The 26,864-nt window shown below is 45.1% G+C and overlaps 1 protein-coding gene across 3 annotated transcripts in view; it reads right to left on the bottom strand.

The window, feature by feature from the left end:
• The window catches only part of STK32C (serine/threonine kinase 32C), a 2,128,976-nt gene that overhangs the window by 230,114 nt on the left and 1,871,998 nt on the right, over positions 1-26,864 (bottom strand). For all 3 annotated transcript variants that reach the window (XM_069611418.1, XM_069611419.1, XM_069611420.1), the window contains exons 9-10: positions 4,439-4,564; positions 4,129-4,257 (exon numbers count right to left, since the gene is read on the bottom strand). In XM_069611418.1, coding sequence (XP_069467519.1) covers positions 4,129-4,257; positions 4,439-4,564 — 255 coding nt within the window. The remainder of the gene's footprint in view (positions 1-4,128; positions 4,258-4,438; positions 4,565-26,864) is intronic.

The following is a 26,864-nucleotide window of genomic DNA, read 5'->3' as shown; positions in this document are numbered from 1 at the left end:
ACAGGTGCTATTTGTGGTTTCAAATCCGATCCAGGTGTATCAGGAGAATGTGAAGTGGTCATTAGCAATTTGGGTGGTGAGGAGTTAGCACAAGCTAAAATGGTTAAAGATAGATGGTTGGTCAGCACCTTCATGAAAAATATAACAATTACCCATCTAAATCACAGAACATTTATTGTCGACCAACTGAAATATAATGTATTTTACTTGCAGGTTCCAAAGGATACAGTTGTTTCGATTGGGGGTTTAACATTGTTCCATATTACAAATGATATTTGGGAAAGCGAAGTAGAGAATATTGAGTTTTTTCAAAGGGATACATTTCCAATAGACCCTGATGTAGAATTTTTGTTGAAGGAGACCCTGATGTAGAATTTTTGTTGAATCATAAAGAAAAGCATACTATTAAGATGAATCTGAGAAAGAACAACATCACAGTTAGTAGCCTGGGTGTAATGTAAGTGGACATTTTTAATTGGGTGGAACACAGTATGGTGGGTTTAGCTGTAGTAGTGTTAGTGATGGGAGGATGGTAAATCATTTTGTCCGTAAAGATGAAGATGTTGCTTATGATATTGGCAACAATAGGGAATGAAAGATATCCCAATGCACATACATTAAAAAAAAAGAGAGGCACAATTTGGGTTTCCTCCAATTGTGGCTTGAGTAGCCATAATTGTCGGAAAAGGAGGGAATATGTAATAATATATATATAGCGCTTTATAAGAATATATAGCGCTTTACTAAATGTGATGGGATTTTTTTTTGTTGCCAGCAGTAATATGGTACACACTTATAGTTATTTTTGTGTTGCCAGTATAACCTGTGAACATGTTGTTGGTGGCATGCAAAGTATAGAATTTATAACACAGCAAAGCCCAGCTTGAAACTGCAGAGAATAAAGTGCACCGATTTTTCTGTGATGCCTTATATATGAGATTACATTAATCATATAACTGACTAACTTAATTAACATTTACTAAACACTAATTCTAACTCCCTAACATTATAATGTGGTCTCATGTGCAAAATGAGGTGAAAATACATATTTTGGTAGCACTGATATAATTAATTTTTAAAAGTACACTGGCATTTCTTTTTCTCTCTTTCTGTTTTTGTTTAGTTTGCAGAAAGCAGAAAACATGCACGGCAGGAAATAAAATTGAAACAGTTGCTCGGTGAAGCAAGGATCCCATTGTATAAAAGTGAAGGGTGGTTCTGAAAACATGATTTTAACGTGATTGGAGGAAAGTGTCTGCAGACCTATCACATAGACCAAGTAGGAAGGTTCAGAGTTCTGCTAATGGGAAAATTTACAGAGAGAAATCAGTTTGTGTTCACTGGGCTGTGAAGACAGAAGTTCATGGTGTCACAGAGCGCTGGCTTGAGAGTTTCTTGCCGTGCTTCCCAGACACCCAAGATTACAGGAGCAGTTCGTGCTGAGTGGGCCTGTCTTTGTGAGGCGAGCAAAGCAAGGTCGTGTGAGGGAATTTCAAACAAACACTTTTGGTAAGGAGATAAGTTAAGTGAGGTCACTGTGTACGGTCGCATGGATGACTGAATTATAATACAGTGTAGACAGGATAGGAAATCCCCTGCATTTTTACTTCGTCATGTTCAGAATGTGGAAGAATTACATCATGTTTTAAAATGCTTGTTTGTTCTGTATTCTCTTTCTTTTGTTTTCCAGATGATGATGCAATGTTTTTATGGTAAGAACTAATAAATGTGAATTGTATTTGTATATAATATAATGAGAATATATAAAAAGAAATGGTTTAGTGTCATCTTTGCATCTGTGAATTTATTCACATGCTCATATACCTATAAAGTATACAGTACAGGGGAGGTCCATTTCTCTTCAGTAGTGCATTTGTCAATTTGCACCTGCAGGTAAAATAACAACCCAGAATAAGCTGATAATATTCAGTGATAAAGCAGATTTGTGTGTGTGTGTACCTTCCGTGCATGTTGTTTGGAAGGAATCTAATATAATATATAGATTGCTCGCCATCCATGAGCCAGTGATGCCTAAGGGCACATAGATCGCTGGTGTAGATAAGCCAGTACCGGCCACAAACTGTAGATGGCCCCCTTTATAAAATTAGCTGGGTTTCTTTCTTGTGCATAGGTCCAAGGCTCTCTATAGACCACTGCGAGGTACTCTCATAGAACGGAAGGTTTTGTTTTATGATGGGGTTATAATATAGGGAAGAAAACTATGCTCACCACTAAATACTGATATAGGGAAGAAAACTATGCTCACCACTAAATACTACAAACAATATATCACTACATTCCCCAATATAATATAACAAGGTATGGTCACTAAAATAATATGAAGCCAAACCCAATCTAAATGCAAGGCTAATTTACCACCAAACTACCGCTCATATTTTGACTGTAACAAAATACTGCCAAACCCCAAATTTACCCCAATAAGACAAAATATCCTACAGGCTACAACATTGACTGAATGCCATGAAATGTCTTCTCTAAAGCTATTCTTATTGTAAAGGGCAACACTCTTGCAGTTCTTGTCACCTCCTCCCTCTCTCTCTCTCTCTCTCTCTCTCTCTCTCTCTTTGTCTCTCGCTCTGTACCTGACTAAATGTCTTTGCTGTAAAAAAAAAACATTGCCACATGGCAGATTTCAGAACTTTGTGAAGAGACTGATCTTGCAGTAATGTTATCCTCACATGCTAATGCTAAGATTACGGTGAGAGATGTGAAAAATTAAACATGCACCTAGTCCAGTGTGCATTATGTACTGTAGTGATTTAATCATGCAGCCCTTTTAGCACGCACACAATATAGTTGGTAATTCTTATGTTCGCAAAACCCTCCTTTTTATCCATAGCAGGCTGGAACCCTGGATGGTGGCATTTGGTCCTTCCTCTTCATCATGGGATATTTAGAAAAGAGTACACTAGGAGGGTACCAGACTCTCTGTTTTGGAATTATAACCTATCAGAACATCATGCATTTGGTTATTCTAGGTTTTGATAATGTGCTCTACTCAGTAAGACATGTTTAACGTATATTATAGCAATAATGTATGATGGAAGGGATCAATATAAATACAAAGAACCTGTTTTTCATTGTTAGTACAAATACATCATTTGCTTTTTTGATTAGTTGCTTTTGAGAAGAAAAAAAAACACCCCTCTCTTCTCAAGATATCTTTTTGTTTTCTGTGGTCACGCAGCTTTCAGCAATGGCATGGGTTTCTCCTGCAATGGCATGGGGCAGTTTTCAGCAATGGCATGGGGCAGCTTTCAGCAATGGCATGGGTTTCTCTAGCAATGGCATGGGGCCGCTTTCAGCAATGGCAAGGGGCAGCTTTCAGCAATGGCATGGGTTTCTACAGTAATGGCATGAGTTTCTCCAGCAATGGCATGGGCCAGCTTTCAGCAATGGCCTGGGGCAGCTTTCAGCAATGGCATGGGTTTCTACAGCAATCGCATGGGTTTCTACAGCAATGGCATGGGCCAGCTTTCAGTAATGTAATGAGGCAGCTTTAGTAATGGCATGGGGCAGCGTTCAGCAATGGCATGGGTTTCTCCAGCAATGGCATGGGTTTCTCCAGCAATGGCATGGGCCAGCTATCAGCAATGGCATGGGTTTCTCCAGCATTGACACAGGTTTTTCCAGCAATGGCACCGGAAAGAGACTGTGAGAACACAGAGAGAGTGAGAAAGGAGAGTGGGAGAGAAAGAGAGAAACAGAGCTATACATTGACTTATCATTCTCTGGGTACATCTATTATTAAATATGTTATATTTATATATAATACATGTTATGTTATGCATTGCATTTATTATACATATAAACATATTTTTAAATGTGTATAACAGATACTCCATATTATATAACACTTATTACATCTCTAAGTTGCGTGTGTATACATATATAGGTGCGCCCTGATGCCTGCGTGCTTTGGCGTGTGATAAATAAATACATACATGAATAGATATCATATATTTGCTATATTGTTATATTTACATATACTGAAGAACACTTAATACTTTTCAATTATATATTTTTAAGAGCAAACGACGACTCAAAGTCATAAAAAGTGGAAACACTGGTAAATTAATCATTTTTGTAAGTACACCACACGCTTACCGACTGTGAATCTTTGCTGTTATCTCTGGATTTGTTCTTCGCAAGTCTTTTCTTCTTTTTGTGCAAAGGTCTTGACTCAAGGATCATCTCTTCTAGTTCAAACGTTGGATCGCAATGCAGCCGACCTTTCTGTTAACAAATGGCGCAGCATTATTAAAAGAAAAAGAATGACCACACTTCAGCTTTTCCAACTGAGGTGTAAAAAAGAAGTCATTTATTTGGCTCTTATCTCTTGCCTTAAGAGTCAGTCAAAGCATCGGTCAGCTGCACACTGAGGTGGCGAGATAACAAGTTGCCTCTTTTAACTTACGTTTGGAACAAAGCCCGGTTCCACTTTCTTCTCAGAGATGTCTTCCCAGTTGACATCTGATAGATAGCTCGACGTCTGTACATCTGCGAGGCTAGAGAAACGGTGCTCCGGGTTGACAGTCAAAAGCTGGAATTACGAACAAAGCAATGGCGCACACAATAAATATGATGGAGCGCCCCTTCAATGCAAGGATAAACGTTTTACATTGGATCGTACACAAAGCAATCATGCATTGTATTGCCTTTCACATGAGGTATTATTCCATATCAAATTCATGGTGGTATGCATTCATTGTTTAAGAAAGTTAATTGTATCTGTTGGTCAGGGTACACATGATTTGCAACTGGCTCTGTGACTATTTGTTTTGCTTTTGAAGCTGCATCTTTAATGTAATCTTAACTCGCTATTTTGAAATTAGTAGGGAGCAATACAATTCAAAAGAGCTCATATTATGGAACAGTGGGGTCCATGCACAAAAAAGACTCAGTGACATTCACCAAGCAGGAAACACACTTCGATTTTCTAGGAGGACCCCCAGCGCCCCTTTTTAATACCAGGTATGTCATTTCACCAAAATGCCAGAGGTAGCGGAAGTGACATCACACAGCCCTTGACATCTGATGACATCACCGGAAGTGATGTAATTTGACCCCACCCCACAGTGATATCACAGGAAGTGATGACCCATGACCATTCACCCCTTAACAAAACAGGAAGTGGAATCACATATCATTGTCCCTAAGTACACTACGAAAAATATGGTAAGAATATCACTAATGTGATATACATTTCATACAAAAATGGATCACCAATTGATATTGATATTGATATTTTATTTCTATCGCGCTCATACACAAGTGTTTCAGAGCACGACAAGGCAAGGGAGGGGAACAGGGGAGAACAAAACAGCAATCTTACTAGGCCCAGTGACATTGAGAACGCACAAGTGCATGGGAGAGGGGGAGGGGAAAAGTGCATGGGAGGGGGGAGAAGTGGAAGGTGCGAAGCAGAGGAGAAACACATAAATAACAATAAATAAATAGTAAAGGCAACAAAAAGTGGTAGTGGAGCCAGCAATTTGCAAGTGCTAGGTTTAAGGCAGCAGACAGGGTAGGTCTGATGAATGCAGGAAGAAAAAGGGGGGCTGTATGGGTACAGATACAGACCCCAGTGCAAGGGGTGGCCCGGAGGCAGTGCGGGAGTGTGGCGTGGTGAGCAGGTACCTGGGGCTGGAGGACAGAGGGTGGCCAGGCGCACAGTGCCAAGAGAGAACAGATCAGCAGGGGAGAGGGGGAGCGAAGGCAGAAGAAAAGAGGAAGGTATTGAGGTGCTTCCGGAACCAGAGATGGTTCTCTTCAAGTTTTAGAGTGGCAGGGAGGCTGTTCCGTAGAGGGAGGCCCCAGCTGAAGACAAATCTACCCCCAGCTCGTTTCTTTGAAAAACAGCTGACCCTGAGGGAGTTGGCGGTAGAGAAGCGAAGAGCTCGAGAGGGGAGGTAATAGCGGAGGGATAGCAGAAGGTATTTTGGACCCAGGCCCCAGAAAGGCTTGTGGACAATGCAGAGGGTTTTGAATGTAATCATTGCATCCACTGGGAGCCAAAGGAGAGATTTCAGCGCTGGAGAGATACGATCCCAGGGCTTGAGGCCAAGGACAAGTCTCGCAGTCCTGTTCTGGATTAGTTGCAGAGGGCGGAGAGTAGAGGCAGGCAGATTTAGAAAGAGGCTGTTACAGTAGTCCAACCTAGTTAGAACCAGAGCTTGGGATACCATGAGCTTCTGGGGGAAGGAGAGGAAAGAAAGGCAGAGTACCTCTGAGGAGGTGCAGTAGGGAGTTTGACTTTATAGAGACCTCAGAGATGTGGGCAGAGAAGGAAAGGATGGAGTCAAAGATGACCCTGAGGTTCTTAGCCTCGCAGGTGGGGGTAGGAGCTGAGAGGAAAGAGGTCAGACCAGGCCAGAGACTGATTGGTGATGCCCAGGTTTTCACAGAGACAGTTCAGCAGGATGGTATGGTTGACCATGTCGAAGGCAGAAGAGAGATCGAGGAGGATGAGGAAAGAGGGAATGTTAGAGTCAAGGTTGGAGAGCAGATCTTCACGGATGTTCAGGAGAGCAGTTTCAATGCTTCTGGCAGCACTGAAGCCAGCCTCGTGGTCATGGAGACAGCCAACAGAATTGGAATGAAGGTTAAGCTGAGAGATGGCCAACTTTTCCAGGGGTTTACCCAGAAAGGGAGTAAAGGAAATTGGGCGATAGTTAGCTGGACAAGAAGGATCAGCTGTGGGTTTCTTGAGAAGAGGATGCACAAAGGAGTGCTTCAGAGGGGAGGGGAAGGATCCTGAGGCAAAGGAGTGGCTGCAAAAATGAGCAAGGGCCAGAGCGAGGGTGTCAATGTGGTCCTTGATGGTTTTAGAGGAACAGGGATGAACCTGTTTTGACGAGGCTTTGATAGATCGGACTTGTCTAGCGACCTCGTCAGGGGAGAAAAGAGGAAAGGACGAGAAGGATGGTGGAGGGTGGCTAAAGGAGGGTCAGCAAGCACAGATGGAGAGGGGAGAGAAGGGGTGTGGGTGGAGAGAGTGGATAGGATGTCCTGGGTTTTTTAAATGAAGTGAGAGGCAATGGCATTGCAAAGAGCCTGGGAAGCAACAGGAGGTGTAGAGACTGCAGCAGGGTTGGCCAGCTCCTTGCAGATTTCGGCCGAGTTATTAGATGCTGCAAAGACACAAGCTTGAATGTGGACTCTCTTCTTGGTGAGGACAGAGAGTCCGTATTGCCTTTGTAGCAGGCGACAGGCCAGTTTTTGAGAGGAACAGGAAGTCCTCCATTTCCTCTCACTTATGTTTAAGTGTAGCTAGGTCAGAGTCATATCAGGAATTGCACTTGGCTTTGGACTTCAAACGGATCCTCATGACAGGGGCAAGAGCATCAAGAGAATCAGAAATTGAAGAGTAGAGCAGAGACAGGGCTGAGTCAGGATGTGAGACATCCAAAGGTGGAGGGGGGGGGAGAGGCAGCAAAAGCGTCAACTGACACACGCTTCATGGCCTGGATGTCCGAGAAGGTAGGTGGCAGTGTTGAAGTAGGCTTGGCTTTGGGAGAAGAGAGGGAGAGATGAGAGGAGAGGAGGGAGTGATCGCTCCAGGAGAGAGTAGTGGTCAGAGTGATGGAGAGAGGGAGATCAGAGGAGATCAAGACATTGAGTGTGTGCTCTGCATAATGAGTCGGGCCAGAGGGGAGGATGGACAGGGAGAGGGAGTCGCACAGGTCACGGAAGAGTACGGAGGAGGAGCAAGGAGAGTCTAACTGTATATTGAGGTCACCGAGGAGGAGGAGTTGAGTGGTAGAGGCCAGGAGGTAGGGGGGGAGGTCTGTCCACTCATAGAGAAATGAGGTGATTTGACCAGGAGGCCGGTAAATGGTAGCCACAGTAAGAGAATTGGTAGGCAAGAGAGAAAGCCTACAGACAAGGCATTCAAAAGAGGAGTAGGTCCTGTATCATTAACATTAGTGTGTACAGGCCCATATTACCAAATTACTGTGAATGCAAGCAGACATCCACAGCCAAAAGATATAGTATTTATGCCTAAGTGCTTTATAAAGAACCACTGTACATACATTATCACCCAACGTGTGTTGGTACTCATTTATCGACCTCAGAAGGAGGAAAGGCTTGAGTTGGCCTTGCAGAGATTCGAACCAGCAAACTGCAGAGCACAAACACATCTCAGCAGCAAGTGCTCAACCCACCGAGCTATCTTACCGGCTATATCAATCTTACCTACTATGCTAAAATGCGCAATTACATGTCTGAATGTTCTCAAAGTCAGAAAGCAAATTACACTCTCAAGTGGATACCATTTAACTGGTAACTGAGATTTAACAGCAGGTACATCTGCAGGTCTGGTGCAAACTTTCCCACTTGTCAAGCCTTTGTGGATCTACTTTTCAGGTTTCAGAGCTTGGCAACATAGGGAAAGCAGCACACTCACACATCATCACGTATTCTGGGCACTCTTTACCTCATACATGCAAACAAACATCCTTAACAGCATGCCAGAGATATGGAAAAGATAGACACACTACAACAAAGCATTAATGAAATCAAGGGCCACTTGCTGTGCTATGGTCAAACATTTCTACACTGTGCACAAGTAGTTTTAGGCACAAGGATTTTGTCAAGTGACCGAGGACAACGAGATGAAATGTCATGTGATGATCTTAACAGAGACAACGTCAGAAAAAACATGCTATAATTACAATTTACGAAAAGCAAAACACATAGGGCCTCATTACACGGAATGCGGTAAACCATGGTGCTATTAGCACCATGGTTGCCACCGGTACCATACCGGTACCACCAAGGAGAAAAGGGGAATTACCATCCCATTCCAAGGTTGGCGGGCCGGTAATTCCCCCTTTCTCCATGGCCCCTCCCCATTCCCATTTTTGCCCCATAGGGCTCAATGGGGAAGGAGCTAATTAGCACCAAGGTCCCTTTGCGGGTTCCAACTTTAACGGCTGGTCTACACCAGCCGTTAAGGTCGGGTCCCGCAAAGGGACCTCGTAGTAAGGCGGTAAGGGTTTACCGGTACTGATGCCCTTACCGGTACTGGTAAACCCTTACCGCCTACTGTGTAATGAGGCCCATAGACAGAAACAGATGCTTATTCTACTCTAAATGCTTTTAGGAGGTTGTTGTCTGAATTGTGAATTTAAGGTGTTTAAGAACAGACTAAATCAGCGACTCAGCCTCTGAAGTGTGCCTGAAATAAACCTTTCATGAGTCTACCAATTATTGTATAGCATTCCAGAAAAGCAAATTATTTGTTATTTCTATTCTTTCTTATTTAGGGTCACTGCTCAAAGTGTTATACTTGTGGAAGCCCCTGTTTTTTTAAGAGGCCTGAACATGAATACCAGCCACTCCAGAAACAAAGAGCTACATGGTTCTGGCTACAGCCCAGGAGCTTCTGTTACTGGGTAGCAAGGCAGACTACATGAGTTCCAAGGGAGACCCCTGGGGTCGCAGCTGTGACCCCTGGAGACCTCCAAATGATGTCCCTGTTTAATACAGAATCAAAATGCATGGTTGCTATAAAAACCAACATTGAATGGGACATGCCACACATAAAGAGAAATTCCCCATTTGGTCTGTTGAATGTTACAATTGTGAACTCTTTTCTGGGGTAAGGTGTCACTCGAGTGAAGTGCAAAATCTCATCACACCACCCAAGAGGCTGTCTGCATTTTGAACATCCTGCTGGATTGGGACTTCACATTGGGTCAAGTAGAACCCAAGCACCTGTCTGTGAGTCCCACTTGAGCTGGGGCTACTGACTACACCCCTTCAGAGTATGTCAAGCCCCCTACCTGTCAAAGTCATCCAGGGTTCCTAGGTGCAGAGCCAGGCAGTAAAGTCAGAGACCCACAAAATGGCTTTGTACCAGGGATCTCTGCATCTGCACTTTAAGGAAGAATGCTCTAACTAATTACCAGAAATCTTCATTACACCTAGTCAAACTCCTTCTAGTCCAAGTATTTACTCCATGAAGCCCATCTATCTTCTCACAGAGATTCACCAAAATCGATTCCATTGTGTTTTCTTTAATCCCTCACTCCTATACAGGTTGCCACTATCATCTGCTCTTCCTAACATACTAAAATGCTGCAGCAATGCTTCCAGATCAGTCAGGGGAAGGAGGTTGTAAGTACTGAGACAAGGAAAAGTAGGACTAGGTGTAACGAAGATTACAGTAAGTAATTGGGACATTAGCCCCACATTCCTCATCCTCATTCCAGTCCTTATTCCATGAAGTACAAAAAAGAAGGAGTCATGTCCACCACAAGAACCAAACTACTTGCAGGATACCTAGTGACATTTTAATGGCAATCAAGGAGCATTACACAGATGCCGCAATCAAGACAGTGTAGGCAAACTCTTGTTCTCTTTCACGTGGTAAGTACAAATGGTAATGATGAGCAAAGTGGAGGAGCCCGTTGACTCAACCCAAGAGGCTACCATTACCCTACTGGAGTGGCCCTGAACCGCAGGAAGAAGAGGAAGACCCTCCAGGGAATAAGCCAGAGAGATAGTGTCCCTCAACCTACATTTTATGGTCACCAAAGAGGCCTTTCTCCTTTTCATACGAGGCCACAAAGGTGACAAACAAACTATTGGATTTTGAGAGGACATAGTTATTTCCAGATACCCCAACATTATTTGACTTACATCTCAATGAGCCAAAGCTATAACCTAAGAAGGATGAATTTCCCCTGGCACCTGGACCCAGGCGGCAACCCCTCATAAGGTATTCTGGGATTAAATACCACTGGTGCAAACCATTGAGGTAATCAGGATCCATGCAGTGAAAGTCTGGGAGCAATGTTAAAATTTATTGTGTAGATGGGTCATCAGAGCGTGGAGATGAAGGTGGGCCAAGATGGTGATGACTACTGCGGCTGCCATTAAACCCAGAACACTCGGGAAGGTCGTGGCAGAGGCTTTTGATTGGAGATTGTTGCCCTTGGGAAGGCTGCACGATCATCCGGAAAATGTACCATGCTCATTTTGGTGTGGAACACAGCACCTATAGCATGTGACATCCTCGTCAGATTCAGATGCGATTCATGCAGGTTCAACAACAGACTATTCCACCGAAGCAGCTGCACGTCAATATGATTGATGCCTCTACTTGAAGCTGGTACACCCCCTGGATCAACCAGTTGTTCAGGCATACAGTCATTCCCCTGCTTCATATAACAGACCCACTAAGGAGGCAAAACTCTTGGTAAACACATGACAAGCCGATGTAAGGCCAAAGGGAAGTACCACACACTGGATATGCTCCAAGGCCACAGTTTATTGAAGGAAGCAATGGTATGCCGGATGTATTAGGATGTGCAGGGATGAAAGCCAATCCCCCTCGGATGTCAGAGGGATGATTTGTTGTTGGGTTTCCATCTTTAAACTGATCACTTTCACAAAGGCATATACTCTCTTTAAGTCAATCACCAATCTGAAACACTCTGAGGTTTTGGGCACCAGAAAAACAAATGAGCAGCACCCACTTCTCTCTTCCTGCTTCTGAACATCCTGAATGGTCCTCTTGATACGATATGATATGATATGGCATTTATAACGTGCCTATACACACGTGTTTCTAGGCACCAGTCAGACAAATAACCTTCAGTTGCTCCAGCAGAGCAAACCATTCTGGGGAAACTGACAATTCTAGTCAGTAGCCATCTTGGACAACCAACAAGGGTCTTTCACATCTGCTATCCATTGGTGGTGGAACTGAGTCAATCTTGCACTGGCATTTGGGGGTAGTTCCCCCAAAGATTACAGAGATGTGGGGGTAGATCCTGATCCACTGCAGATGCCTCCCTCTGGAGCCGCCTACTTGCCTCTCTCCATATTGAACCGGACCTCCTTAAGTTCTGGAAACTCCTCAAGACATTCCTCTTCTCTTCCTCTTTCTCTCTCCCTCTCCCTTGCTAATCTCCTGTCTCTTCTCACCTGCTTCCCTCCTTCGTTCTCATCGCCAACCTGTTCAGTCAGCTAACTGGTCACCTGTGAGGCTCACCCAGAGCCTCACAGGCCCCAGGCTCTCCCTGCCAGACCTGCACTTGCATCCGGGCCTCTACACTCTGCCTGCATTACTGCAGTTGGAATACGTTCCATGAGAGTGGCACCCTCTCTGCACTTAAACCTGGCCCCTGTTAGACCAGGCACACTTGTTACCCTCCCCGTCCCTTGAACTTCTGTCTGCTCACTTGCACGACCTTGAATGTACTAGGCTTAGCATGTTTGTCTGCCCTGTCTTCCTCTATCTCCTCCTCTCAGCTTTGCTGTGCCTGCATGCATAGGTGAATTGATGGACAATCTTTTGTCTTGTATGTTCCTCCCCCCACTCCTCCCCCACTCTTTGTCACACACTTATAATGCCCTAGCCTAGCATGCTAGGTATTGCTGTTAGATCATTCGGAATCTTCAAGACCTAAGAATGATGACAATATCCCCTTGTTCTCTTCCCGCTTTGAAGAGCTTTAAAGCCCTTCACTTGTGTATAAGCGCTTTACAAATAAACAATTACAATTACAATTACTGGGAGAGCAGCTCCAATCAGGACTGCTGAGGTCTTAAAGAGGCAGAGCTCTATGTCTTCCGTTGAAGATAGGGTGGCCTAAACCAGCCAAAGCAGAGTAGTGGTCCAGATTTTGAGATCTGGCAGGCACTTCTGGGATGTGATCACGCTTTGCATCTGGGTTTAACTGCATGCTTATCTTGTTTGCAGACTTTATCCAGTCTGGTTTTCAGATCGCTTTGAAAATATTGGCCCTCAGGAAAGGTAGATGCAAGGCAACCAATCTATGAGTGAGAACTTTCCATCTTCCAATCACATATGTGCACCCAACTTCTGCCCGCAAATGGGGAACCCATTGTGATGGCTGGTACCCAGATGCAATTGAATGCTAGCTTTGACCAATACACTGCTTTCAGGTGCAAATGCTACAATTAACCATGAGCAGTCTTCTCCAGCCTCCATTAATCCACATAAATGTTGGAAGTCTTCATAAAAGGACTTTCCTCTGTAGGACATGAAGAGCCTACCTGTCATGCTGGATAACAAAGATTCCACCTCTATGGAAAATGGCAGCTGCGCATCAGGTTCCAAGGGGTAGAAGTGGGAACAGATATCTTTTCAGGATATCCCGATTCTTTAAAGAGCTTTATGATATGAGATGGTATGATATGGCATTTGTAACGCGCCTATACACAAGTGTTTCAAAGCGCGACGAGGCGGGGGGGGGGACAAGGGGAAGACAGACAACGATCCTACTAGGCCAGGTGTCATTCAGATCGTGCAAGTGCAGGGGTGGGGGGAAGGGAAAAGTGCAAGGGGAAGGGGAGGGGGGGGTGCAGTACAAGGTAAGCAGCATAAAAAAATAATAAATAAGGCCAGCTGGTGGCAAGTGCAAGGTAGATGAAGAAGAAGTGCTGGGAAGGGGGGGCTGTAAGGATACAGTGACAGTCCCGCAGTGCAGGGGGGTGCCAGGGAGGCAGTGCAAGTGGAGAGTGGCTGGGCCCTGGACCGAGGTCACTGAGAGTGGCCCAGTTGCAGATTCAGTGAAGAATTAAAGCTGTTCAGCAGGGGAGAGGGAGAGAGAAAGCAGAAGCAAAAAGGAAGGTTTTGAGGTGCTTCCGGAACCAGAGGTGGTTTTCCTCAAGTTTCAGGGAGGCAGGAAGGCTGTTCCAGAGGGAGGCCCCTGCTGCAGAGAGAGATCTACCCCCAGCTCTTTGCTTCGAGAAGCGGCTGACCCTGAGGGAGTTGGAGACGGATGAGCGAAGGGCTCGGGAAGGAAGATATTTAGGAAGAGAGAGTTGAAGGTATTTGGGCCCCAGGCCCCAGAAGGCCTTGTGGACAATGCAGAGGGTTTTGAACTTAACCCTCGCAGCCACTGGGAGCCAGTGTAGAGATTTCAGTCCTGGAGAGATACGGTCACTGGGCTTGAGGCCAAGGACAAGTCTCGCAGTTCTGTTCTGGATGAGTTGCAGAGGGCGGAGAGTGGAGGCAGGCAGATTAAGATAGAGGCTGTTACAGTAGTCCAGCTTTGAGAGAACCAGGGCTCGGGAGACAGTGAGCTTCTGGGGGAAGGAGAGGAAGGGAAAAATACCTCTGAGGAGGTGCAGCTGGTAGTGTGACTTCTTAGAGACGTCTGATATATGAGGAGAGAAGGAGAGTGTGGAGTCGAAGATGACCCCGAGGTTTTTTGCCTTGCAGGTAGGAGCAGGAAGGGGGCCAAGGGAGGCCGGCCAGAGAGCTGCAGGGAAGGAGGGAGTGGGTGTGCCAATAAGTAGAATCTCAGTCTTACTGGCATTAAGGCAAAGGTCATTGGCGGCACACCATTCCTGGATAGCAGACAGACAGTCAGAGATGAGGGAAGGAGAGGAGGAGGCCGAGGGTAGCCTGAAAATGAGCTGGGTATCGTCTGCATAGCACTGGAAGTTGGGGCAGAGAGCGGCGATGCGGAGGGCAAGGAGTGCCAGATACTGGTTGAAAAGCCAGGGAGAGAGGTTAGATCCCTGGGGAACACCACAGGAGGAGAAAAAGATGTCAGAGAGGAAGGACCCCAGTTGGACCTGGGAGGGTTGATTGGAAAGGAAAGAGGTCAGCCACGCCAGAGCCTGAACAGTGATACCCAGGTTATCACGGAGACGGTTGAGCAGGATGGCATGGTAGACAGTGTCAAAGGCAGAGGAGAGATCGAGTAGAATGAGAACACACGGAGTGTTGTAATCGATGTTCGAGAGCAGGTCATCACGGATGTTCAGGAGAGCAGTTTCCGTGCTTCTGGCAGCTCTGAAGCCAGATTGATGGTCATGAAGACTACCAACAGATTCAGCGTGGAGGTTAAGCTGGGAGATGGCCAGTTTCTCCAGGACCTTGCCCAGGAGGGGAGTAATGGAGATTGGGCGATAGTTAGCCGGGCAGGAAGGGTCGGAAGAGGGTTTCTTGAGGAGGGGGTGCACAAGGGAGTGCTTGAGGGGGGAAGGGAAGACTCCAGAGGCGAAGGAGTGGTTGCAAAAATCAGCCAGGGCAGGAGCCAGGGAGTTGATGTGGTCCTTGATGGTTTTGGAAGAACAGGGGTGAACCTGTTTAGACGAGACTTTCATAGATCGGACTTGTCTGGAAACCTCATCAGCAGAAAAAAGTGGAAAGGCAGAGAAGGATGGGGGAGGGGTGGCTGCAGAAGGGCCAGAGGAAGAGCCGGGAAGAGAGGGAGGGAGGTGAAAGGAGGAGAGCGAGGACAGGATGTCCTGAGTTTTTGAGATGAAGTGAGAGGCCAGTGCAGTGCAGAGGGCCTGGGAGGGGACAGGAGAGGTAGAGACTGCAGCAGGGTTGGCCAGCTCCTTGCAGATTTTAAAGAGTTTTGCCGAGTTGTTTGATGCCTCAGAGATGCGGGCTTGGATAAGGGCTCTCTTCTTGGTGAGAACGGAGAGCCGGTATTGCCTTTGGAGCAGGCGGCAGGCCAGTTTGTCAGAGGATGAACATGAAGCACGCCATTTCCTCTCTGCCACCCTGCACTTGCGTTTTAGGGTGACGAGATTCGAGTCATACCAGGAGTTACATTTGGCTTTGGGCTTCAGGCGGATTCTCATGACGGGGGCAAGGATATCAAGAGTATTAGATATAGCAGAGTGGAGCATGGAGAGGGCTGTGTCAGGGTGGGAGTCAGCCGAAGGGGGAGGCGGGGGCGAGAAGGTAGCAGCAAAAGCCTCAACTGACACGCGCTTCATGGGTCGGATGACCGAGAAGGTGGGTGGTAGTGAAGAGGGTGGCTTTGCCAGTGGGGTAGGGAGGGTGAAGTGGGAGGATAGGAGAAAGTGATCACTCCAGGAGAGAGGAGTGGAGAGAGGGACGGAGAGGGGAAGGGCGGAGGAGATCAGAGCATCAAGAGTGTGCCCTGCAGAGTGAGTAGGCCCAGACGGGAGAATACAGAGTGCGAGAGAGTCACAGAGGTCACGAAAGAGACCAGTGGGGGGACAGGAGGCATCGAGGTGGATGTTGAAGTCACCAAGAAAGAGGAGTTGAGTGGTTGAGGACAGGAGTGAGGAGGAGAGGTCAGCCCACTCAGAGAGGAAGGAGGAAATTTGACCAGGTGGCCGATAGATAGTAGCCACGGTAAGGGAATGGCTAGGAGAGAGAGAGAGTCGGCAGACGAGACATTCAAAAGAGGAATAGGTCTGCGTAGGAGTGACAGTGGCAGGAATCCACTCAGGGAATATAAGGGCAACACCACCCCCTGCACGGTTGGGCCTGGGCGCGGTGAGGATCTTGTAACCGTCAGGTAGGAGTGTGTCAAAGCTGGTGGCAGAGCTGGCAGTGAACCATGTCTCAGTGAGACCGAGGACGTCGAGGTCCAGTTCCTCAAGAAGGCGACAGATATCAGAGGAATGCTTGATGGCAGAGCGAGAGTTAAGAGTGGCAATGTGGAGAAGGTTGCCATCCTTGAAGAACTTCTTGGGAGGGGTACAGATCAGAGGTACGCCCTGCGGAGGTGTTGGAGAAGAAGGTGAATAATGAGCACGAGAGGGGGCAGGGAGGGAGGGTAGAGGCAAGGTAGCCGAGGACAGAGGAGGGGGGACAGCAGGAGAGGAGAGGAAGTTGATGAGGCGTGGGAAGCTTCTATCAAAGAGGTGAAGGTTGGCCTGAGGGCCTTGAACCAAGACAGTCCCATTAGCGTAGACATTAATGATGGCCTTAGAGGAGCGGAAAGGGGCCAAGAGGTCATCCCAACGGGTGCCACCATTAATGGGAGAGGAGGAGAAAGGAGAGAGCACAGAGACCATATGAAGGGTCCATAGGTCAGGCAAATGCACGAAAAAGAGAATGTCAGTGAGAGTTTCCTTGGAGCTGGCACTAGTGTAGATGTCAGCGATAGGGAGGCCTGGGTTGGAGACCAGGATGTCCTTTTTAAACTTTTTCCTACCAGATTTAGTGAGGAGAGCGGGATAGTCAATGGAGAAGCAGTTAGAGAAGATAGGCGAGATAGAGAGCACCATGGAGTAGGAGGGAGTGGGGGGGGTGGGGAGGGAGGACAGACGAAACGAGAGCACGCAGACAGGAAGTGAGCGGCAGGCAAGTTTACCACATTTCAGAGAAACAGTAAATGCGTATTAGGTACATGGCCACCTAAGTTTGAGAGTCCTGCGAGGGGAGAGAAACAACCTAGTTTACCACATTTCAGAGAAACAGTAAATGCGTATTAGGTGCAGGGCCACCTAAGTTTGAGAGTCCTGCGAGGGGAGAGAAACAACCTAGTTTACCACATTTCAGAGAAACAGTAAATGCGTATTAGGTGCAGGGCCACCTAAGTTTGAGAGTCCTGCGAGGGGAGAGAAACAACCTAGTTTACCACATTTCAGAGAAACAGTAAATGCGTATTAGGTACAGGGCCACCTAAGTTTGAGAGTCCTGCGAGGGGAGAGAAACAACCTAGTTTACCACAATTGTGGAATACAGTGAGGGAAGGCACCATGCGGATGAGGTGAACCAGGTGAACGAGGGGTGGGCCGGGGGATCGGAGAAGCAGGTGAAGCTGGCGCCTTGCGTCCCCTGCGGACACCTGCAGACACACAGGGAGCTGCAGCTGAGGAGTCGCCCTTGGCCTGGGCCTTTGGTTTAAGCACAGGGATAATAGACAGACGTATTTTCATCTCCTTCTCGAATTGCTGAACCATATTAACTCCAAGTATCTATGGGCTAGGCTTTTTGAATTTTGTCTACGTCGCTACATGTGCAAGCACATTAGAGACCGCCTTGTGGTCCAGCAGCTTCCCTTGAGTTTATATGGTTCATCTGGCTCAGATGATGATGAGGAGGATGAGGTCCTTATTCTGTTTTTTGGACTGACTCCTGGATGACTGTGCCTTACTGAGAGTTTCCCCGATCAGGATCTTGAACTGGGCTGCTTTTCCTTCTTCCCACTGCCATTTCTTTCCATGAGGGTAGCCAGAGTATTCTGAGAAGGGAAGGTTGATACCCAATATGTTTTGACTTCTTCTTGCCCATGATTATGCCATATGTTTAGGAGAACAAACAGCCTGCTACAAATACATGGCCATTTAAATAGGTCCTGTAGCTCAGAAACCCTAGAACTGGAAGGGGCCATGTGCCCCAAAGCTTCTGCATACTTCTGCACTCCTCTAAACTCCTTCTACTCTAACCAAAGATTGAGGGGGTGTGGTGGGAGCCCAATAGCTCTGCTAATCCCTGGGGTCACGAGAGACTGGATTCTACCATAATCAACATCATTCACCCCCCCCCTTGTAAGGACATAGTGCATCTATCAGACTCCATTGCCCATTGTACCGTAAGTATGGTGTTGTATCGCAGGTGCACCAACACTATGTCGGCCCACCCTCACCTCACCTGTGCCTTCTCTGGTCTGATCATGAGAGAGAAGCTTTTCCATAGAACTGTATCCTTGCTCCTCTGTGCCTAGCCCAGGAGAGCAGAAGTTAGCTTAGCAAGAGCTGTAGCATCCCAGCGATGATGCCTGTGCTCCTGAAGGTAATCAAGAATACTCAATCGCCAGCTCGACTCATCCAGCTCAGGTGGACAATGGGCCCTACTCACCCGGGTCTGGACACTGATATCCAATTTCCCCTTAATCCCTAATTTGGGGGTGGGAGATCCCTCCTCTTCACATACCCTGGCTCATCTAAGAAAAAAGAAGCCCAGAAGGCTTTCTAATGCGCCTCTGTTCATGCAGAAATAACAGAAAGAAGAGTGGAGGTAATCAGCCTCCTTTTTAGGAGGGGGAGGCTAAGGGAATACATGTTTTTTGGTGAATCTCTGCGGGAAGGCAAATGGCTTCATAGAATAAGAATACTGCCCACATTTTTTGCAGAATAAAACAATGTGAGAGACCCCATGGTGGTTAGCCATATGATAGGCAGGTCATGGGGTAAGCAAAACCTGAGGTAGATGATCTCCATTTTGGATGCATTAAGGCACAGATAGTTGACAATTATTCAATTGATAATCCTGGAAAGGTACGCTGTGGCAAAATGACTACTGCTCTGCAGATGTAGAGGGATAAATAGGGGCTAAACTGCGTACTCTATACCACACTGTCACTAAACCAGCAGCAATCCTAGTCATAGACGTGAAATAGGCCCAGTCCAGAAGGTGTGACTTTATCACCTCTTTCGGTCATGTGGGCTTAGGGTAGACTACATCTTCAGGAGGGGTGAGATAGCAATTCAAACAGTGTTAGTAAAATGGTTTGAAAAAAGAATGCCCACTTTATTAATTTATGTATTTATTGGCCACTTATTAGGCGCTTATATAGCAAAACTGTTTAAAAGTGCCCACAGGGCAAACATAGTGGGGGCAGGTGACAACAGTGAATTACATCAAGAATAAATAATTGCAATAATAGTACAAACAAATAATGAAAATAAGGGAAGGGGAGATGAACCTACTATGCCTTGTGAGTTTTAAGAACATTCAAGTGCAGAGGGGGAGGGGTGACGGATAAGGTGCTTTGATGCTCATGGAGAAGTGCTCAGGGTAAGTACTAAGAGCAGAAGAACGTAAGTGCAACCATCATTGAGTGGGTGAGCCAAGTAAGTGCAGTAGAAAGAAAGCGACTTAGATGAGAGATGTGTGGGGTCAAAGCCCTGAGGACACATAAGGGCCCTGCACATCAGCCATGCAGTTGTGAAATTAGCAGGGAAGAGAGGAGGAGAAGGAGGTGGTAAAGTGAAAGGTGTTGAGGCTTTTAAAAAGGTGCCTGTAACGCTGTTACTGGCACCTTATTCCTAGACCGGCAAACTTATAATGAGGGCAATTGTCTTATTTATGTCCTTCCTTTAAGTCAAGTTTATCTGATGGATGAAGTACAGTAGTGCCAAAGTCAGTGCAATTGAATAACGAGTAAAATGTATTTCCCAGAAGGACTCACTCATGACAAATTCAATATTGCTTAAAAAACTACCAAAAGGTAGAATTCTTACATTTTTTTAGAATTTCACAGTCAAGAATGAAATGGTGTAGATGTTCTAATTCCTGAACACAACATCTATACTGAGTGTGTTCAATTCATTTTATTTCCCCAGAGCCAAATATTCTCTCTCATTCTGAGACGATTAAATCGAAATCTCCTTAAAACCGATCTTGATTGCAAAGAGGGGAAATGGATCAAATAAGGGGACAAGCACCCTCATTTTGTATGTGTGGATGCTTGATCAGACATACGTTATATTTATTTAGGCGGTCACATGTCTCACATCAGTCATTTTGCCACAACCTTTTTAATTAACTCATGTTATCAAAGCTCTCATCAAATGAAAGATCCCTTGCCTAAAGTTCCTTTTAACTTTTTTTAACAAAAATGTTTGAACCTCCTGTCCCAGATGTGTGAAAGCCTCAAGTAAGCAGTTTTTAGGTGAAGTGATACCTTTTTTACACATCAGGGGACGTACTGAAGTACTGTAATATTCAGCGTGGCTAATCCCAGCTAAAAGCATATTGCAGACATTGGAGTGGATTTAGGTACTGTTAACATATATTTCCATATCAAACCTTCAAAATAATTTAAATCCACCCCCAAAAGAGACTGATATATTTCAATTCCATATGTGAGCGTGGGGACCGCTTTACTTTCAAAGAATTGGATTCAGGAATCAAAATGAATTTGCTGTATCGATTATGGAAGTTTTTATTTGATTGAACCCTCACCTAACCAACCATGTCCTATCACTCTTAGAAACCTAAGATTAGAATCTAGACTTATGGGTAAGAAGGGACACCCGATGTAACTGAGCCCATACCTCAAAACACATACGCTCAGCCCGCCTCCACAAACGGCCAGCTCACCCACGCCCCATCACCCTCAAACCATCACAGCTTCAACAAGCAACATTGGTTTAATTAAAGCTGCCCTGATTAACACAAGATCCCTAGCGGCGCACGCTCTGGACATTGCTGATCTTATCAAAACTCAGGAACTCGACTTCATCGCCATCTCCGAGACCTGGCTGCACGCAGCATCTGGCCTGGCACTCTCATTGGCCATCCCCACTGATTACTCCATCATCAGATGTGATCGCACCTCGAGAGGTGGAGGAATTGCTTTCATCTCTAGAAATTCATTAGGACTTAGAACCATCCCAAGCACTAAGGTGGAATCCGCAGAGTTACTCTCTGTCAAGCTCGGACTCTCAGCTAACCAAACGGTTACCATCCACCTAATATACAGACCCCCTGGTCCACCCACATCCTTTGTGGATGACATCTCTACGTTAGTACTAAACAATGCTAAATCCAACTCCCAAACCATCATTCTTGGTGATCTCAATCTAGGACACCAAGACCCTAATGATATTGCCGCCCTCGACCTTGCTAATACCTTAACAGATTTAGGTTTCACTCACCACATACAGGAACCCACCCACATTAAAGGGCGGTCCCTTGACTGGCTTAGTGACACCAATTGCAATATTAGCGTAATCTCCAACGCCCCTTGCATGTGGTCTGACAACCACGTCATCACTTTCAGCATCGAAGCAGCCTCACCACCCAGGCCTCTGGTCGCCCCAGCCACACTCACTAGAAATAAAAAGAACATTACGACAGAAAAACTACTCCCCCTTATCCTTCCAACACTAAATAATGCTCCTGACACTTGTTCAGACCCCACCATCCTAGCCGACATGTACAACCAGTCACTGCTTGCAGCCATCAACTCCATTGCCCCGCTCAAACTGAGGAAACCCAAACAACGAGCACACCTTAACTCGTGGTTCACTCCACAGCTTAGAGTGTTGCGCAAAGAGAAACGCACTGCAGAGTCACGCTGGAGAAGACACCACTCCGACGCCCACAAGGACGGTCTTCTGATAGCCACCCTTAACTATAAAGAAGCTGTACTCCAGGCAAAAAAAGATTCTTACAATAACCGCATTATGTCAGCCCAGTCCAACACTAAGGAACTCTTTAATATCCTTAAGGAACTTGAGACACCTGCAGCCCCCCCTGACTCTTGCTCCAAAGACAACACTTGGTGCACCAATATTCAGTCAGCACTCCTGGGTAAAATTGCCACCCTCCAATCTAAAATCAGGGACAAACAGAAATCCCTACAGCTTGACCAACCACCGACCACACCTACAATTAATACATATTTAGCCAATCCTTCTCATAAACCTTTCTCCTTCTCCCCACTCACTACTCGAAGTAGAAAACATCATAAACAATGTAAAACCATCCAATTGCCAAGGCGACCCTTGCCCAGCACCTAGTATCAAGGAAGCATCTCATGAGCTAGCCCCGTTCATTACAGCATTCATAAATGCTTCTTTCAAGACGGGTACTGTCCCCGACAACCTAAATGATGCTTGGGTTATCCCACTGCTCATAAAACCCTCCCTCAACCCTAATATCCCAACTAACTTCAGACCTATCACTACAGTCCCATTCCTGCTCAAGATCCTGGACCGCGCAGCCTACCTGCAGATTCAGGATTACCTCGAACTAAACAATCTCCTGGGCTTAAGACAATCAGGGTTCCGCCCTAAACATGGCACGGAGTCAGCTCTGATTGACTTGAAAACTCAGATGGAGTCACTAAAGGACAAGGGGAAGCTAGCTCTTCTCCTTCTCCTCGACCTCTACATGGCTTTTGATTTGGTCAACCACCAAATACTCTGCCAGCATCTCAAATCTGCAGCCCAGTTCTCCGACTCTGCCAATGCTTGGATCCATTCATTCCTGAGCAATAGATCCATGAGGTTCTTCTCACCTTTGGCCTCAGCGGATCCCTCCCCTATTCATTGTGGCGTTCCTCAAGGCTTGTGTGTATCCCCTACGTTGTATAACGTATTCACCAAGCCCCTCTTCGATGTGCTTGACTATCTGGGTGCCTCCTACACTAACTACGCGGACGACACCCAGATACTCATCCCCATCACAATAGACTACACAGCTGACACCAAAGCCCTTAACGATGTTTACTCGGTCATCTAGGCCTGGATGGCACATCACGAACTTTGCCTTAACGATGATAAGACTGAGCTCTTACTTCTAGGATCAAATCATCGGCACAACAAATTAGATCAAGCTTACAAGTCCGCCATTATTGACGGCAATCACATTAAAGTCTCCAAAGACACTAAGACGCTAGGGGTCTATCTTGACTCCTCGCTTTCCTTGAACAGACAAACAAATGCAGTTAGGTTAGCCTCGGCCTATACTTGCAAACTTATCACTGCCTGTAGACCCTTCCTAAACTCCACCAACTGCATCACACTCGCCAGAACTCTTGTCATGGCCAAAATCGACTACTGCAGTGCTCTCTACCTAGGGACCAGTCAGTCTAACCTCAATAAATTGCAAACTGTACAAAATAATGCCTTAAGGGCAGCCTTAAACATCCCGAGACGCTCCCATACCTCCTCCGTCAGATCGGACTTACGTTGGCTCCCGGTAAAAGAAAGAATCACCCTGAAAACCCTAGCTTTGACTCACAAATGTCTGAGCAACAACGCCCCACCTTACCTGTCCGCTCGCTTCTCACGTCACACATCCACTCGACCTATCAGAGCAGCCCAAACTCACAGCCTCATCGTGCCTAGATGCAAACTCCAAAAAGCAGGTGGGGTGAGCTTCCCTGTCCTTGCTTCCAAACTCTGGAACACCCTGCCCACGCCTATCAGAATTGAACCATCATTCCACTCCTTCAAGAACAATGCTAAAACATGGCTGCTCTCCCAAGACTTATGAGACCTTGACACAGCCCAGTCTCCATGTGGGGTACAGGACTTATATATACATTTCTCTCTGCTCTGTTCTTGTATTATACTCTGTTAATGGTACCCCTCGGTACATGTATATATGCTGTATATTTTGTAATTTACGGTAACTACTGCTTTTGTAACATGTTTAAGAGTATGCGCCCGGTTGCCCCTGGGCCTGGTTTCTGCGCTTTATAAATAAAATAAAATCAAATCAAATCAAATTCCTTAATCACTGAGCTTTGGTTTTTAGAAAAGTCATGGGCATAGTTTATATTGGGTCTTATTAAGATGGTAAAGCCCATATACTGAAGCTCATTATGTAGAGTTGTTGGTCAAGTCAACACCATTTAGAACCAATTCTCTTTGTCTTATAAGTTAAATGGAAGATCTTTTATTTCTTGCTGTTAATTAAAAAAACATTCATAGCAATATATTCTTGGAAGGCTTTTAGGAGTCTTTGTAAATCTGCTTGCGTGCAATCTAACAGGATGACACCATCTGCATATGATAACCAAAATATCTTAGAGAAAATAAAAATGCATGTGCAATCTTATCCCCCAAATCTTCCATACATAGGTAAAAAAGCAAGGGAGCAAGAATAGACCCTTCCCATAGACCGCTGTCTGTTTGTTTTGCTTGAGTTAAATCACTTTATAAATTAAATCAGATTTTAAGGTTTGTGTCTGTATGCAGATAGATCAAAATATTCAGGAAATGATTAGGGATATCCCAAGCCTGCAACTTAGGCCAAAGGTGATTCCTGTTACTTTGTCAAAAGTGAGTGATAAGTTTATACTCACAATGAAGACCCAGGATCCCCCTTTTTTACAAGCCAAATGCTGTAGTCCATTATCACTCCAGGAAGCAGGGTTCCGACTCCTTTTTGAAAGCCAGTTTGATTTGCTTTCAAAATACCCTTTTAATCAGCCCAATAATTTATTTCCCTGAGAATTAATGCTGAAAAAACCTTTGCATCTGCATTCAGCATGGCAATTGGACAATAATTAAGAGGATGTAGTCTGTGCCCTCTTTTGAATATTGTAATGAAATGCAAGGATTTCCATGTGATTGGAGTTGATTGCTCTTCCAATATTTTAAAATATAGAATGTATTGATTATTTGCCCAAAATTCTGGATGCAGCTTGAAGACTATATTGAATAGTCCATTGAAACCCGAGGCCTGAGAATTGCCAGTGTTCTTAATGATGTTTATAATATCACCTGAGTCAAAAGACAATTTCCAGTCATCCTCCATGGTAATGGGCCCTATCCCGGACCTACCTGGAGCAAAAAGGTCAGAGAAGTGAGCCACCCATGTAGATTCTAAAGTGGGGTTTTCTTGCATATATAATTGAGATTCTTCCCCGATTTTAGCCATATCCCAATAATTTGTGTCCGATGTTCCTGATATGTACTTAAGCATATTTCCCCATTCCAGCTTCAAGAATATCGGTTTATTCTTATAATTTTGTTTCACCCATCTAATTTCTTCTGCTATATTCCACCAGTCCCCATGGTAGGTCGCAATCTGATTCATAGTTCATCTCAATTCCTTCTTACATTGCTGAATTTCGTGATTATAACCTTGAGGGCGTTTAGAGCGAGGAATGGTATAGCAGTAGTTATCTTCCAAACAGCTACCAATAAAAGTTGTGAACATTAAGGGAGCCAGGAGTTCAGATTTTTCATCCATGCGAAGGTTGCCAAATCTGATGATACTATTATTATTAAATATATTGGAGGTGCATGGCATTTTATTGTCACTCGGTTCCCCTGCAACTACCAGAAAATGTACACATTGGTTGAATAGTTTTTCTGTGACAAACATGTAGTCATACATGCTAACATTCCGAGGCACCTAGAAGGGAGATTTCATGAGAGAATTCAGGAGAAATTATTTCCCCATAGGCATGCATTGGGGCTAGAATTATTTTAGGCGGGAGAACATGAAAAATAGCAATATTTTACAATATTTTTCATTTCAAAATTCGGAGTCTTCTGCCTAAATCGGGAGGGTTGGCATGTCTGTGTAGTCAATACAAGACGTTTGACTTCCACTTTGCCAAGTATGCCATCCCCCAGATCATCTTCAATGTTTCCATTAAAATGGTGCAGATTCCATTCATTCAATGCACCCAACCATTGCATTCCTTTCTTGCATTGGTATGTTTGGTAATTCACATCAGTATTAACTGTGACCAACGTCTGTCCTTAGATCACAGCCTCTTTGTCTGAGTCCATCAGAAGTTGTGGACAGGATAGTGCCAATAATCACTGAGGAACCCAGATTTCAACTATATCTCATCTGTCGTCATCCAAAAATGTCACTAAATATATGTCTTTTGATGTTATCAACCTCAAAGAAGGAATCTTATGAAAAAAAGTTAATATGTTGTGTCAATTTAGTGGTGTCCGGACATTTCGTCGAAAGTCATTTCGTCGAAAGACATTTGGTCGACGTAATTTGGTCGAAAACCAAATGGTTGAATTTTTTTTTTATTTATATATATAGTTTTTAGGTTGTAGTTTAGGAAAAAAAAGGGTTTTTTAGAAAAAAAAGGGGGTTGGGGGACACCCCCAAAAAAAACAAAAAAAAAGTTAAAATAAAAATAAAAAATCGACCATTTGGTTTTCGACCAAATGGTTTCGACCAAATGTCCGGTCGACAAATTTTTTTCGATGAAATGTCTGGCAACCCAATTTAGTATATCATTATCTTTCCCGGGGAAGATTGCTTCAATGGTAAAACCTGGGTTTTGGAATTCATGGGACTCGGTACCGTTAGTCTCAATCAGGGACTGTTGTCGTTCTCCTTTATGCACTTGTTTAGTACATTCAAGAGACAATACTGATCCGGGCAATACTGACGATCTAGTTGTCATTTGTAGGAGGCCATCGCTTCTCTTCTCTTACATCTTCAATCTGGACAATATAATCCACTGTAAGTTGTTGCACAGGCGGAAGGTCTCTACATGTCTCAATGTGGAGGTCTTTCTTTTTCTTATTAAGAGTTTTAAAACAATGTTTCCTTAATGCCTGAGTTAAACTTGCTATCAAATTGGCTTAAGAGCTCCTTCCTAACGTTTATTGGACCTTTCTCTAATAAAAATGCA

Source organism: Ambystoma mexicanum, chromosome 8, assembly GCF_040938575.1.
Source record: "Ambystoma mexicanum isolate Mex_15411 chromosome 8, UKY_AmexF1_1, whole genome shotgun sequence".
Lineage (NCBI taxonomy): Eukaryota > Metazoa > Chordata > Amphibia > Caudata > Ambystomatidae > Ambystoma > Ambystoma mexicanum.
The sequence above is the reverse complement of the archived record's forward strand: the minus strand, read 5'-3'. Positions and strand labels throughout refer to the sequence as shown.